Source organism: Lithohypha guttulata (genome assembly GCF_036872675.1).
Source record: "Lithohypha guttulata strain CCFEE 5908 chromosome Unknown scaffold_1, whole genome shotgun sequence".
Lineage (NCBI taxonomy): Eukaryota > Fungi > Ascomycota > Eurotiomycetes > Chaetothyriales > Trichomeriaceae > Lithohypha > Lithohypha guttulata.
Window position 1 is genome coordinate 4,464,871 of NW_027042750.1, and position 15,571 is coordinate 4,480,441.

A 15,571-nucleotide genomic window follows, 5' to 3' on the forward strand; every position below is an offset into this window, starting at 1 on the left:
CTGTAATGATAGACGGAAATGGATTCCTGAGCAAGACAGGCATGTGCGTCTGCGATCGACCTGTGAGTCTGACGTAGTATTGTCTTTTTTGTGTATTTGGTTGCGGAGACTGAAGTGCCACCAATCAATAACTTGCCATATTCCGACTGGACAAGCTGAGTTTACCATTTTGTAAAATCACAGTTCGCTGGCTCGGAAAGCGATTTCCACCCGACTCATGAAATTGAACGTTGGTCATGAAAAAGTTGATACGATACTCGTATCACCACGGCTCGCGCAAGGCCTGTGTGACATCACACCTGCTGTAGACAAGCAAAAACGAGAGGAAAGTTGCCAGGCGCGGCCCAGCAAAAGCTCGAACGACAGTAGCATGCTTTGAAGATTCTTTCGTGCTTTTCACCTCGATCTTGTTCTTAATCGCAGTTGCAACCCTTGACGTGTCGCTATCTTTGGTGCTGTAGTTCCTGGTTCGCAAGAATGTCCCAGGTAAAAGCTGCATTGCACAAGATCCGCGACAGTGTGCCAGGTATCTCAAGTCGTAAGAAGGCGCAGCTCAATGACAAGCTGCCAGATCACAGAAGCCCAGCGGAATCTCCCGTTCGAGGAGGCGACGAGAAAGACGTCCAACAGAGGTTACAGTCAAAGGAGAAGTTGACCGACGACATCAGCGACTCAGATTCTGAACATCATGATCGTTCCCATCCGAAGGACCTCAACGACTTCCTTAGAGATAACACGGACCCTCCCGAGATACGCAAACATTATGGAAAATTGCCATTGATGCAGAGTGTCCCTCCGTCGCGTGCGGACCATGAGAGGGCGGAAAAATGGTGGCATCTGCGCGATATGACACCGGAAAAGGCTGGTCAGGAAGTCGTGTTCAGAGGCCGGATACATGTCATCAGGCAGATGAGCTCTAAGCTCGCCTTTATAGTGTTCCGAGAAGGGATCACTACCATTCAAGGTGTACTGCGCGCCAAAGAAGGAGGAGTTTCTGAGAACATGGTCAGATTTGCTGAGCACATGCGTCCTGGTACCCTTGTGCTTGCTAAGGGTCTACTAAAACAAGCAGAACAGCGTGTCAAGCTCACCAGCATACACGACGTCGAGATTGAGCTCGTAGACCTCCACATCGAGACTGCGCGTACAGTCCCTGTTCCTTTTAGCGTTTACGAGGCCGAGCAGGCTTCTAAAGACCACACGATCAGCGACAGGGTACGGTTGTCAAATAGAATACTAGACCTGAGAACCCCTACCTCACAAGGTATCTTCAGGGTGCAGTCCTCGGTTTGTCGCTTCTTCAGAGAATATCTTGACGAGCAACACTTTATAGAAATACATACGCCCAAATTGCAGGGAGGTGCTACTGAGGGTGGTTCGGAGGTTTTCAAGCTCAATTACTTCGGTCGTCCAGCATTCCTGGCTCAAAGCCCTCAGCTCGCTAAACAAATGTGTATAGCGTCCGACTTTCAGCAAGTTTACGAGGTAGGACCAGTCTTCAGGGCCGAGAACTCGAATACGCCGCGCCACTTGACAGAATACACTGGTCTCGATATTGAAATGGTCATTGATACGCACTACCATGAAGCTATGCATACGATTGACGCCTGCTTAAAGCATGTATTCAAGAGATTGTACGAAAAGAACAGAGCAGAAATCGATATACTCAAACATCATTTCCCACACGAAGATCTCATCTGGCACGAGGAAACTGTTCGTATCACATTCGCTGAAGGAGCACGGCTGCTCAGTGAGTCCGGCTGGAAGAACGACGATGGATCGCCACAGTCGGAGTACGAAGACCTCTCCACAAGAGCAGAGCGAGAGCTAGGTCGACTCGTAAAGGAAAAGTACAACACAGATTACTATATCCTCGATAAATTTCCCGCATCAGCACGACCTTTCTATACCATGCCAGACGCCGAGAATTCCAAGCTGACCAACTCTTTTGATTTTATGATCAGAGGTCAAGAAGTGCTCTCTGGAGGTCAACGTATACACGACTACCAAATGCTGAAAACCAACATAGAGAACAGCGGAATGGATCCAGAGACTCTACAAGAATACCTCGACGGCTTCGCTTATGTTGCACCACCCCATGCTGGAGCAGGTATCGGTCTCGAACGCTTAGTTTCTCTATTCCTTGAATTGGGCAATTTGCGGTACGCTTCTCTCTTCCCACGGGACCCGAGATCCTTCCCACAGGCACCAACTTCAGAACTACGACATCCAGAAGACACAACGCTTACCCGAAAACAAGGCTATCTGCAACCCCTGGAAAATCTGGTTGCTAATTATGGTGATGCAACCAATACCTCTTTCATGGACGAGCGGTATCGCATCTGGCGTGATGACAAGACGGGTGCCGCTGTTGCATATACTCCTGTTCACGGTCGGGCTATCTGCGCCGGCAACCCTCTCTGCGATCCGCGTCAGTATGCTGACGTAGCCGCTGCCTTTATAGCTTGGCTCCACGAACAAAAACGATTGAAGCCTATCTGGGTATTGATCGGCTCGCCCTTCGAGGAAGTACTAGGTACACGCTTTGGGTTCAGAACTTTCTCTGCCTCGATAGAACAGCGTGTTGACCTCGAACGCAACGTCCATCTCCAAGTCGACAAAGAAGTCGAGCGCAAGATTCGTCACGCCAAGAACGAAGGTGTTGATGTTACTGACTACGGTAACAAGATCCCCGACGAAACCAAAAACGCTGTCGACCAACGCATCAAGGACTGGCAGTCGGGCCGCAAAGGTGAGCAAGTCCATCTAAGTGATATCACTCCTTGGGTCGATCAATCCCATCGTCAATACTTTGTCGCAACAGACAAGGACGGCAAAGTCCATAGCATGGTCGTCTTGGCACAATTATCAATTCAGCATGGTGTCCAGATAAAGTGGGCGCTTGATTTCCCCGGCGCAACGAACGGTGTTATCGAGATGACAGTGCAAGAAGCGCTCAAAGCTGCTGCGAACGCTGGCAACAAAGAAGCAACGTTTGGTGGTGGCGCTGCACCTGAGCTGAAAGTCGGTCATCACGTTGGACATGCGAAGGCCGCGACTTTGAGCAAGACGTACCAGTCATTGGCCGCCAGGTTTCACGTCGAAAACAAGAGCGGATTCAGAGCGAAGTTCAACACCTGGAATGACAATACATATATGGCTTATCCTGCCAAGGGACTGGGTCAGAAGGGTATCAGAGCTATTGTCGACTTCTTCAGAGAGGATGATGGCAGCGGCGCACCTGTGTAATCGCATCTCGAAAGGCATTAATGCATATGTGTTGGTATAAATATCCAGTGTTTGCGAAGGTCATAGTTGTCGGACCGAAAACTGGAGGAGCAGCTGTCACTCCTGCTCCAGTACATTTGGATTTGTGCATGCAGAGGGTCGCAACAGGTAATCGGACAAGCACCTCGTACTCTACCCATTATATCGATACCTCTCCGTCGTCACGAATACCTATAATTTGCCGTGAAAGATCCCGACCATCACTCGTAGTGATTTTTCAGATTCTCTCTTGCGCAAACTTTAGAGGGAGGCCTTTACCAAATGTTTGGATATTCTATTCCGTATACAGAGTCCTAGCATGTTTTGAGAAATTCGTCGTTATATTCTTCCGCTTCTAAGAACTACTTTCACCGCATAAGACACAGATCCGTCATGTGCCACGCTCTCTGTCACCATTTCGATACGTGTGTTTTTCCAAATGGGTCTGGAAACGAATTCCATCAATGTTGTGGAAGGTGCGCTGGAACTGCTGTATAGTACTAGTAATTGCGAACTTCGGTCGTTTCATCTTTGATCATATGGGCATACAATACAATATATTCTCATTCTAGATCGTACCATAATACCACGTCTCTGACAGTTTTTGCTTTTACGGACTATCGCGACCCTTCGTGTGCGGCATGGTCACGCTGTTCTAAGGACGAAGGCTATCAGATCGCCAATTACTGTAATATTTCTGGATGTGTTGTAGGCCGGCGCCGCCTTGACACCGTTTGGACTCCCCATGCAATCGCGGTCAAATATTGGGTTGAATCGAGCAGCATTATTATAACTACTGCATCGAAAGATGGCAGCAAGTAGAGTAGGGTATGCAATGCAAGGGGTGGGCGCAGCTATATGGTTGACGCAAGCGTAGCACGTCCAAGAATTAGCGAGAGTACACACGACGAGACAGGAACCACGGAGGCGGCAGAGCATACAACGTAATGCCTTGTAATCAAATCAAACGACAAGTTGTATTGAATGTGCTGCTTATTTAAAGAGCTGGTCCGTGTCCATCGAGCACGTACCGTCTCCATGTCAACTATGAGCTTAATCCAACGACAAAAGTTCGGTACTGACATAGCTGTAAGTCAGAACCAATGTTCTGCTTCAGTCCTTGTCTGACATGGTGTAGGTATTGTGGTTTGCTAGTGGTCTCTCCTCCCAGATTGTATTGATCTTCCCCCTTCTTCGCGGATGAGTATTATGTACAGACGAGTTTGCAATGCTTGGTGAAGTCGATGCGGCGCTTCATACCAACAATTGCCCAATCGCAACTTATTTCTGCCATTCGGGTGCATCCTCATTCATGTACTTGTCCAAGCCGTCGAATGCATAACCACGAGGCTTGTGTACACCGGCGGTGAAGGCATCAAATACGGCTCCGATGTTTCTGAAGAAATCGTTCCCCATGTTCTCCATATCTGTGATGATGACGTTGCCGTCGACCTCAAAGATCAGCTTGAGTTTCTGCCACCGTCTGTGTGAGCGATTGACGATGTAGGTTTGAAGAATGGGTGGGTGGATAGGAAAGTGCCGAGTAAGAGGTGGTCCAACAATAGCAACGAAGCCAGTGAGCTCGATCTGTCGTGCCTTTAAGACTGCTCGTGCCTTTCTGACTGCTCTGCCGTCCACTACCTTAAGTCAGCCATTTTCTTGAAGGGAATATGGTTGTGGGATACATACCTAGATTTCCATGCACTGAGTCCTTCACAATGAATTGCTTCAAGCTCTTGAATCCGTACTTGTTATTGATACACTTGCTGATCTGAATGAGAGTATCAAAGTCTGCCGAGACGCATCGAACTTGACTGGCCACAGACGTGGTGAAGTACAAATCCTGAAATGTAGTTCTTTCCTGGCCTTTGTAGTGAAACAATGCTTGTTGCATGAAGGCCTTCATTCCATGAATTTTCAGGACCTTGCAGGTCAACATGGGTGTAAGCCATTTCTGCGGGACACATCGGTATTGTTCGTCATTGACTCTTCGCTTGTCGTTGAGACTCGTGAAGTGTGCATGGTTTACCTTGATGTTTGTGAACAGAAAGAAGTACATCAACATCTTAATCAGGACCTCCGCCGGAAGGTCGAGCAGCTCAAGGTAGCCCGCCATCTTACTGCAGATAGTGGTACCAAACTTGAAATACGTACTTGGGAGGTAAATTGAACGAGCCTGCAACTTTTGCAGGTTGCTTTGAATACTCGTGTAATGCCAAGTCCAGAAGTAGTGGAGGAATCATAGCGCCATTTTGTGTCGGTTGGCCCATGCTCGATGTAGAGTTGATTGCTGCAGTGAACACACATCCACCCACTAATGTCCTGCCACCAGGAATGAAAAGCGAGGCTCGGGGAGCTTTAGATTAGCCGTCTTAATCAATAAATCGAGTTGATGGAGAGGACGTATAGTAATGGACGTAGTCAGCGACCATAAAGCATCCTGCTGAGTGAAAGCAGTGTTTCATCGTGGTCGTTCTCGAAGTGGCTGCGCGTCCTCTAGGTTGACCCTGCCGGCACAGTGTGTGCTTGCTCAACAACACTATTCGAGTCCTATGTGAATGTCCAAACGCTTGGGATAGAGTAGGCTGATTGCGTGTTCAAAGCAGACTGTCCTGTCTTGAGCAGTACCTGTAGCCCCGAGCTTCCACGAGCTTTATCCGTTCACTATACTGATACATCCTTGTCAAGAAGATGTTGTCTTAACACGCATAGCCTGACAATGAGTTATATCATATGCACATAGTCAATGTTGAAGTGAGCAAACGTCCACAAAAACCAAGCCCTAAGGTTTTGCAGTAGATATAGTAATGACGTCCCAATGGTCTGCCGTAGAGTCTTGGCTGAGCAACGGCGACATCTGATGTCCGGACAGTGATATGTCTTGTTCAGCACGAATGATGTAGACAATGGAGGTCGTAACGATCACACAGTGGCGCTGAAAGCGCGACTGTATGTACTGCCATCTTGTAATGAAGGGATGGGGAAAAGTCTACAATGGATAAGACATTGTCCTTCCAGATCTGTCATCCGATACAGGTTGATGACGACCAGCCGACACTAACGAGATATCGACGCGTTTGCTAGGATAAACCCCGGCCAGCCTCACACTCAGACACGACTGGCCATACCGACGCTATTCCTTTGAAGGATCACCATCTCCGATATAAATCCTTGATCCACGTTACTCGCGGCACATTCGTCAGCCCTGGAATCGTCGACCTGCAACTCGAAGTCTCGCGTTCCCTAGATGGCTCGGATCTGCAAAACTACCATTCTGAACAGATCCTCCTTGCTACCAGCACTTGCTTAGTTTTGAGTGGGCCTCGTCAAGAATCTCAACTGAGCATGGGAGGACAAGCGAGAATTGGGAACTCCCAACACTGAGTGCAAGTACAAACACAAAGGACATAGTAGGGCGTGTTTGAAAGAGCACTACCCGGGAGAACGAAGAGACTACTTATACGCCTTACAGACGCGACTGCGAAGAGCGGCCCTACTAGCAGGTGTTGAAAGAGCAGGTAGATCTGGCAGTAAATTAGTTGGAATCGGGATGCTCGTATTGTGCTACACAGCGCACTTCATATCTTGCTTGTGGGGACGACTTACCACCATTTGTACTGCTAATCTCTGACAGACCGACTCGCCATTATCGAAGCCTTATTGCCCCGAAGATTAATTGCAACTTTCAGCTCTACCCTGCGACATTGACTTTGAGGGCGGACACCCACACCAAAACTACATACACAAGCAAAACAATGTGAAAAGGTGGTAAGATAAGGTCGGTCGAGGTAGTGGTAACATTGACGCGATAACCTTAGTCATAGTACTTCGCCTTTACACCACCAAGTATTTCCGTCTCCTGTTCTGGGCCTTTTCCATTAGGATATTTGTTCACATTTTTCTTCACTCGAGCCTTCACCCAATCACCTGCCGTCAGTCCTACGGCCTTTTCGTCTACAAGCTTATCATATCCCAGCCTCTCGAGCACTCTCGATCGCACGGGCTCAAGGCACAGGTCGCTTCTTGGTCGGACGAAATACAGTACGCCATGTCGATCGATATTCGCTTGGTCAGGAGGTGGAGCCACAACGCGATGAATACTTGATTTTAAAAATCCATTGGTGATGAATTCTAGGACATCTGCGAGATTGACTGTGATGCTCTCTGGGTATGGCTTTACCCATTTCCAGCCTTTGCCATCTGGTGTTCGGACCTGCAAAGACGCGATGGGTTGGCGGAACAGGAGGGTCAATGAGCCGAAGTCTGTGTGACCCTTGACCCAAACGTTGTCTATCTGCGCATTTTCTTCGGCAGTCTTCTTATGATACTTCATGTATCGCAGATGACAGTCGGAGTCCTGATCGTACTCGTGTGTCTGCAAGAAATAGTCCTCTGGCAGCTCCAGTACCAGTGCAAACAGAACAAGAAGCTTTCGGACTACCCGCTCATATATCTGCTTGCTGAAGTGCTCAATCTCGTCATAGTGGGCTTTGACGATGTCTGGGTGAGCTTGCTGGAATGCCGGGATGAATTTAGGTATGTTGTAAATTTCTGTATTGTCGTAGTAGCCAGGCTTGATCTCTCTTAGACCCAAAGGCTTGTAGCCATTGTATCCGCCATTCTCAAGGTCTGCTCTGAATTTGAGCTTCTCCTTTGTCGGTAGATTGAAGAGCTCTTTGCCTATAGCAAACTGTCGATCAACCTCGTCTTGGCTAAGACCGAAGTTTATGACATAGAAAAAGCCAATGTTCTGTACGGCGCTGAACAGCTGCTTTGTCAAACGCTCTTTTCCGCCCGACTTATCGAAGTCAGATAGATCAAGTGTTACAAGATCGGCCCAGTCAAGTTCCTCTTGAGTGACTGGAGTTTGCACGTACTTGGGTAGAGGCGTCGACGTGGTCAATGTCTCTACAGCAGCCATCACGACATTTGTGCAGAACCGGGTGGCCGTATGAGACAAACGTGGTAAATATCAATGAGTATCGGCACGTCGCTTCCACCCACTCCGCATGAGGGAAAGTGCTTGCGGGGATGGTCTTTGCAGACAGGGTTGGACGACAATGTGAAGCTCGGCAGAAGTATTGCACCATCTTCAAGCTCCAATTTTAGATGTGTTATTTGACAGCTCATGTTTTTGACTTGAATGGCGTTCTCTTTCTCACGAAAGATATGGGTTTAGGGTTGAGGTTTGATTGCTACACTATCAGTCCTCGTTGATGTATTGCTCATACACTTCAGGGTAAAACCTTTTCCCTGCTAACCGATGGCTTCGGATCTTGGTACGAAGCTGAGACTCTCCCCAGGTGTTATAACAGCCTCTTAGGAAAGCAGAATCAATGTTTGCACCCTCTTCTGACTCTCGCCCCTGCCGCTGGAAATGCTGAGCGAGTGAACTCAGAGCTTCTTCCTTTGTCAAATCACCTCGAACACCAAGGAAGAAGGGTACGCTGAATCGTTCGACTGGTCCGCCCAGGACACGATGTGTAGTGGCTTTGCAGGCACCATGCGTGATAACCTCGAAGGCCTGGCCGATGTTCACAACAATAGTGCCCGGAATGTTTGGCACATCTATCCAGTCTCCTGCCTTGTTGAGAACTTGCAATCCCTTCACTTCTGGTGACGAAGCCTGTAACAAAAATGTCCACCAACCTGAGGAGTCTTTGTGTGGACCAACACCCTGCGTGGCTGCGACCCCATCCGCTGCTGGATATCGAACGACCTTGAGCCTATTCTGGCCACTGAAGAATGAAAGAAAAGTATCTTCAGGTAATTGCAGAGCTTTTGCTACCAGACACATGAAATGTTCAGCGTGACGCGTCAAATTTGCCATGTACGTCTCGACAATCTGGCGTGCCTCGGGTAAGGAGGGAGGGAATTGGTTCGGACCTTGAAGTCGCTCATACAATGGGCGTTCTGATGACCACTCGCGAGGTGTTGTCTGCGTCACAAACTCAAATTGCTCGCGCAGATCTGTCTTTCCAGCTGTAGTTTCAGAGCCGACAGCGCTGTATCCTAGAAAATGAGGTGAACTTTCAAGCTCAATCTCTGTTTTTTCAGCAATAGGGATTCCGAAGAGTGCAGGTAACAAGTCGACGAGCTCCTTGACACAGTCACTGGGCAAGCCTATATTCTTGACGTAGAGAAAGCCGACTTCGGTAACAGCATAGCCTAGAGTAGTGAAGAAACTGTCTGGTGCTTTTATCAGGTCGTCGTAGTCGAGCAACGGGATGCTGTCAAATGAAGTTTCAAACATGGCCCGTAATGCGTGGTTTCATAGTAGTTATCTGTCTTTGTCGTACTTGAATATGGTTAGCATACCGGACTGTCAAAGATCTGCAATTTTTGTAGCTTCACATTCTGAGGGACGAGCTGAAGGCATGATCCCAGGACAGAGTGATATCACATTCAGCTAAGCAAGCCACTGTTTATGCAGCCAAACCTATCAGCTGATGTTCCATGCCCTCGCCATTCACGAGAATCCGATGAGAACGCTCAGGGAGCCAAGAGATTGAGCCGACCCTCTTTTCCAGACATCGGTTTGGGGGTTTGCGGATCCGAGCACTCGGAGAAGCAGGAGAAATGCTGATCAGATTAGATCGGAGCAAGAGTATGGCGTCAGCGTTTGGTGGGCGGCTTGCTTTTCGGTTTGTTCATCTTGCGATAAGTAATAGGCTTGTCAAAACATTTATCAGAGCGGCAATACCTCCACGATCGCGCCTTCCTAGTACTACTAAGCACAACTTGAATTGTTTCAGCTATATGATATTATCCGACTAGACAAATCCTCGTACACCATGGCCACCTTGCAAGAGGTTGAGAGCGAGGACAACTTCAACACAATCACCAAAGACGCACAGTCATCAACGCTGCTCGTTCTGTATTTTAAAGCTGCCTGGGCTGCACCATGCACTCAGATGACAACGGTTCTGCAGACATTGGCTTCGACTTACCCGAATGATTCGAGTGTCCTTTTCCTATCTATAGACGCCGAGAACCTTCCTGATGTCTCGGAGTCGTACGACGTGACTTCAGTTCCATACATCGTGTTACAGAAAGATGGCAAGACTCTAGAGACAATTGGAGGCAGTGACGCAGCAAAAGTCAGGGCAGCAGTTGAGAAATATGCATCGTCCAAGTCAAGTGGTGGAAAGGCCGGTCTACCTCCAGCGTTAAACGCCACAGCACCAGCACAATCGAATGGTGGCACCAGGAACCTCAGTCAATATGCTCCATCAAGCTCAGACGCTGCCACGGCGCCACAATATTCGTCAGAGACAATGTCTGGTTCGAAAGAGGAACTGGATGCAAGACTGGGTAACCTTGTAAAGGCCGCCCCTGTCATGCTCTTCATGAAGGGTACTCCGTCAGCACCACAATGCGGGTTCTCAAGACAATTAGTCAGTATACTGCGCGAGAATGGTGTCAAATACGGCTTCTTTAATATTCTGGCAGACGACGAGGTGCGACAAGGTCTCAAAGAGTTCTCGGACTGGCCGACATTCCCGCAACTGTATGCTAAGGGCGAGCTCGTTGGTGGACTTGATATTGTAAGTTGGGTAATGTCTTGTTGTGGCTAAAAGCTGACTTTCAAAAGGTTAAAGAAGAGCTTGAAAGCGATCCAGGTTTCTTTAAGGAGTTTTCGGTCAAAAATGAGGCAGGTGGTCCAGGCATTACTGCATAGCCATGTCCTTGGTTCTCGCTTTGAATGGTCAGCACCCTCTGAACTTACCGCTTTACATATTGCTCCGTGCCCTTGTTCCAGGCGTGTTTTAGAGTCTTGCTTAACAAATCTTGCCTGTCTCCATACATGCCCTTCAACCAGCGACTTCCACTGTTCATATCGAATGCTTTTCTAGCATGCACAACCCGTAGGTTATCAAATATGGCACATGTTCCAGCCGGTAATTTCGTCTCAAATATCAGTTCTGGTCGCTGTAACACTTCCGCAAAGGCCTTCGATGCGTCAACGAACTCTTTGGTGTTGCCATCATGTGCGGCTGGTGCAATAGAATTGACGAAAGGAGGACTCCAGAAAGTGCACTCGACATTCTGCATGAAGTCCGGATCTGCTACCCCAGTGATTTCTGCAATGGGACGGTGCTTCTCATTGCCTACCTTGATGACAGGCTTGTCGTCCGAGTAAAATTGGCCATCGTTCGAATACCCGTATCTGATTTTCGAACTCGCCAATCTCTCGACATATTTAGGGTGTTCCTGCCTCAGTATGTCCACAGCCTTGAACGTATCAGCAAACTCGGACTCTCCACCTTGACACGAATTCTGTAGACAATGCAGCAGTTGTACCCCAGGTGGCTCCTTCATGTATAGCAGATCCATGTGGAACCCCAATATCTTGCTGGTATATGCCACGTTCTTCGCCTGTGGAACCGACCTGACATTCCAATTCTCACCATAAAAGGTATTCCTATACAACCCAGTAAGCCGTCGGAGCATTTGTCTTACTGCTTCCTCCTCTTCAGGTACTGCTGTTACGAAAATCAAGCCATGTTTCTGAAAAAGTTCCAGGGCAGCTGCCAGTGTTTGCTCGCTTTCCAACAGCTCATTATAGTCGATGTCTTTGGTTTCTTGTTCAAAGGTCTTTCCATCCCAAACCGAGAGGACACGTGGGACGTCCAACCCGGCAGGCAGACCGTGTAGCACTTGAGTCAAGATAGAATGAGAATATTCCGAAACATGATTAGCATAACCAGGAATGTCATTGTTCCACTTCACCTTCCAGTTGCTTGAACCTGGATCCTGTTCAACTTCTGTGACGGAGATATTCGTGGGGATATCGGCATAGTTGAATTCTCTCTGACGAGTCGACGGGTCCACGCATTGGGTACATTGACACATGTCACGTAATAGGACCGGACTTTTATTGGCAAACTCCTTCAACGACTGGGTAGTGTATCCACGACCAAAACGCCTGGTAGTAGCAAGAGGGGTGACTGAGGCTGGTCTTTGACCATGAGAGCACAAAATCGTGGCAAACCAGTGGGGTTGGTGCCTGCTAGACAGCTGGGACGAGCAGACCGATGAGCAGGGTCGCTGAGAGACCATCTTACACAACCTTCCATGCCACCTTGTCAAATTCCTGGGTATATAAGAAGCATACATCCTTGGTGATACGGTCAACGATTGTCTTTCCCAAGTAGCACTTAGTTATCAAACCGGACCCGACGTAGACTCTACAATGAGGGTGTTGGCTGTGCTACCACTCTGTAGAATGATATGCTCGAGCTTGCAGCCCTAGCAGTCGCCTGCCTAAACTGGAAAGCTTCCAGAAGGAGACTCGAGCCTTCGGGATGTTTGTTGATATCTCGGAAGAACTTGCCGTTTGTGTCCATCTTACGCCTATGGGAGCGGCAACTATACTGGGCTTCATGGTGATACGTGTTCAGCACGATTGAATGTTGGAAGCAAACAGGAATGAATTGAGGGGTGCGGAAACAGTCGGGGTTAAAGCGTTTTGCCTCTAGGAGCGATCAGTGCTCCTCGAGCCTGGGCAACTGGAAAAGATAAACCAGGTACATCACCGATTACGCATCACGCATGTCGTTTCGCATCACTGAAAACCATCGCTTATTGTACCACTGTCTTTACTAACGTAGCCTTGGTTTCCTGCAATCAAATCGTCTAGCTTGTGCAGGCACATTATTATTGAGGCCCAAGCAAACGTGGCAGAGCTGTGACCCTTCCTATCGCCGTTCTCCAGGACTTCCATAGGCCAATACCACCTCATCAAGTCACGTATACCTGTCTCCGGTATTTCAGTCACGGACCAAGAACCCGTCAGGTGCACACTGATCTAGCTGTCGCAGCTGCCTAAACACGAACAACCTTTTGCACCTTCCACATATCTCAGCACCTCGCCATAGATCGAAGCATTCCACAGCTGTTGCAAGGATCAGGTCGGAGGGCCATGAAAGATGGTGGAAGCTGAACGCGAATCGTCGACCCCGACGTGGAAGTTTACACAATGTTTTGGCGATAAGGGTGAAGTGGAAGACATCACTGAAGCAGACATAATATCCACCGTCGAGTTCGATCACACCGGCAATTATCTCGCTACTGGCGACAAGGGTGGCCGTGTTGTACTATTTGAGCGCAATGAGACTGTAAGTGCTGCCTGATCTATAAGCTCGGATGCCAGGTACTGACCGTGAGTCTAGAAGAAGACTTGCGAGTACAAATTCCACACCGAGTTTCAGTCACACGAGCCCGAATTTGACTACCTAAAATCCCTCGAGATCGAGGAGAAAATCAACAAGATCAAGTGGTGCCGTCGTCAAAACGCTTCACATTACCTCCTCTCTACCAATGATAAGACGATCAAGCTATGGAAGGTCTTTGAGAAGTCGTTAAAAGTCGTTGCCGAAAACAACCTCACCCATGAATTGACCCCGGCTGGTGCGGGTGGAGGTGGTGCTCCGCAGAAGAACCAACCTGTCTTCAAGAATGCTACCGAACTCAAGCTGCCTCGGATGACCTATCATGACACCGTTGTCGCAGCTGTACCTCGTCGCACATATGCCAATGCCCATGCCTACCATATCAACAGCATTTCCGTCAACAGTGATGGCGAGACGTTCATTTCGTCCGATGACCTCAGGATAAATCTATGGAATCTCAACATACAGGATCAGAGCTTCAATATCGTTGACATTAAGCCTGCGAACATGGAGGAATTGACCGAAGTTATCACAGCAGCAGAGTTCCATCCTCATAGTTGCAATTGGTTCATGTATGCCAGCAGTAAGGGCACGATCAAACTAGCAGACATGCGTGAGAGCGCTCTTTGTGACTCTCATGCAAAGCGTGCGTTTTTTCCCTGACACTTCAAGGACCAACTGCTAATCGTGTACAGAGTTCGAGCAAGAGGAGGACCCGTCTTCTCGTTCCTTCTTCTCCGAAATCATCTCCTCCATATCTGACGTCCGCTTCTCCAACGACGGCCGATACATCCTTTCTCGCGATTACCTGACTGTCAAGATCTGGGATGTGAACATGGAAAAGCAGCCCGTCAAGACAATCCCCATTCACGAACACCTCAGGCCACGCCTCTGCGACACCTACGAAAACGACTCGATTTTCGACAAATTCGAGGTTGTCTTCTCAGGCAATGGTCAAAACGTGATGACTGGTTCTTACAACAACAATTTCATGATCTACCCAAGTGACCCTGAGCAAGAAACTGAGGTGGTTCTGCAAGCAGACAAGAGTGCCTTCAAGGCAAAGAAGGTGGGTGTACCTACTCCTATTAACTCGGGTACAAACGGCACCAAGAAGAGTGCCAGCAGAGCTGGCTCGCCTGCTGCAGGTCAAGGTGCGAGAATGCGGAAAGAAACGGATGCCGATCAGATCGATTTCAACAAGAAGATATTGCACATGAGCTGGCATCCGTTTGAGGATAGTATTGCGATTGCCGCTACTAATAACGTGAGTACCATGATCATATCCCACAAGATTGCGCTAACAAGCCTCAGCTCTTCGTTTTCTCCGCCTTGTGAGTGAATTCCATGCGTACCAACATACAGTGCGACAAGCTGGGGTCATCAACACGGTTCGACTCCGAATTTTGGAATGCAGCAATGAAGCGTCAAGCAAGCATTTTCATTTCTAGACAAGAAGCACATGGAAGGAAGTTTAGAATGGCAGCGCAGACCGATCGACCAGCTCTAGCTGGGTCAATGGATCATGATGAAGACGCGGTGAGCCAGCATCAGCTTCAAAGTTGGAGGCCGAAGGAGTACTGAGCACACTGGCAAAGCTCGAGTGGGTCTGGTAATTCAAATGTCACGGACGCAGCATGGAGGAGGTTACTTAGAACGGGATCGAGGACACATGGCAGACAGCTCTGCATGTTCTGATCCCAGCCATAGAAACAGAGAGCGGCAAGCAGCGACGAGAATGAGATTTTCTTCAAAAGTTGACCCATACATTGGTATTCGTTCTGAACTACACTCGAATGCTGCAACAATTCTGTCACCTCCAAATTCAACATCAAATACCGTCACGGGGCCCGCTTATGAGCTACTATGAGGCAGAGCGCAGCAGAGTTATTGAGGCGAGGGACTGCTACAGCAGCTTGACTGATGCTCCTGGACTGGCACCTAACCAGGCATGAACTGATCGTAAGGGACAAAAATCGTGCATCTTCTAGAGCAGACACTTTTCGGGTATGGGTGCGCTTGAGCTCCAGGGCACAAGCCCAATATTGACCGCAGATATTAGTATCACATACTCTTCGGGAGCTCTAGCCCGATGGCTCGAGAAGTATGAGGAAGAAAGGGAGATTGAA

General features: G+C 48.5%; 7 protein-coding genes across 7 annotated transcripts; 3 read left to right on the plus strand and 4 right to left on the minus strand.

Moving 5' to 3' along the window:
• Window positions 1–477: 477 nt before the first annotated feature.
• On the plus strand, window positions 478–3,249 carry DPS1_1 (aspartate--tRNA ligase dps1; the record flags this gene model as incomplete). Its single annotated transcript, XM_064896025.1, has 1 exon — window positions 478–3,249. The coding sequence occupies one exon, from the start codon at window positions 478–480 to the stop codon at window positions 3,247–3,249; it is 2,772 nt and encodes a 923-aa protein (XP_064758712.1).
• Window positions 3,250–4,548: 1,299 nt separating this feature from the next.
• On the minus strand, window positions 4,549–5,383 carry LTR64_001647 (uncharacterized protein; the record flags this gene model as incomplete). The annotated part of the gene is made up of 2 exons (XM_064896026.1): window positions 4,549–4,904; window positions 4,957–5,383. 2 exons carry the CDS (start codon window positions 5,381–5,383, stop codon window positions 4,549–4,551), a joined length of 783 nt encoding a protein of 260 aa, XP_064758713.1.
• Window positions 5,384–7,081: 1,698 nt separating this feature from the next.
• Window positions 7,082–8,188, minus strand: LTR64_001648 (uncharacterized protein; the record flags this gene model as incomplete). Its single annotated transcript, XM_064896027.1, has 1 exon — window positions 7,082–8,188. One exon carries the CDS (start codon window positions 8,186–8,188, stop codon window positions 7,082–7,084), a length of 1,107 nt encoding a protein of 368 aa, XP_064758714.1.
• Window positions 8,189–8,470: 282 nt separating this feature from the next.
• On the minus strand, window positions 8,471–9,520 carry LTR64_001649 (uncharacterized protein; the record flags this gene model as incomplete). The annotated part of the gene is made up of 1 exon (XM_064896028.1): window positions 8,471–9,520. The coding sequence occupies one exon, from the start codon at window positions 9,518–9,520 to the stop codon at window positions 8,471–8,473; it is 1,050 nt and encodes a 349-aa protein (XP_064758715.1).
• A 541-nt stretch (window positions 9,521–10,061) lies between these two features.
• GRX3 (glutaredoxin) lies at window positions 10,062–10,948 on the plus strand (the record flags this gene model as incomplete). The annotated part of the gene is made up of 2 exons (XM_064896029.1): window positions 10,062–10,814; window positions 10,862–10,948. The coding sequence occupies 2 exons, from the start codon at window positions 10,062–10,064 to the stop codon at window positions 10,946–10,948; spliced, it is 840 nt and encodes a 279-aa protein (XP_064758716.1).
• A 44-nt stretch (window positions 10,949–10,992) lies between these two features.
• LTR64_001651 (uncharacterized protein) lies at window positions 10,993–12,123 on the minus strand (the record flags this gene model as incomplete). Its single annotated transcript, XM_064896030.1, has 1 exon — window positions 10,993–12,123. One exon carries the CDS (start codon window positions 12,121–12,123, stop codon window positions 10,993–10,995), a length of 1,131 nt encoding a protein of 376 aa, XP_064758717.1.
• Window positions 12,124–13,199: 1,076 nt separating this feature from the next.
• CDC55 (protein phosphatase 2A regulatory subunit cdc55) lies at window positions 13,200–14,780 on the plus strand (the record flags this gene model as incomplete). The annotated part of the gene is made up of 4 exons (XM_064896031.1): window positions 13,200–13,388; window positions 13,443–14,088; window positions 14,138–14,709; window positions 14,757–14,780. 4 exons carry the CDS (start codon window positions 13,200–13,202, stop codon window positions 14,778–14,780), a joined length of 1,431 nt encoding a protein of 476 aa, XP_064758718.1.
• Between the last annotated feature and the right edge of the window lie 791 nt (window positions 14,781–15,571).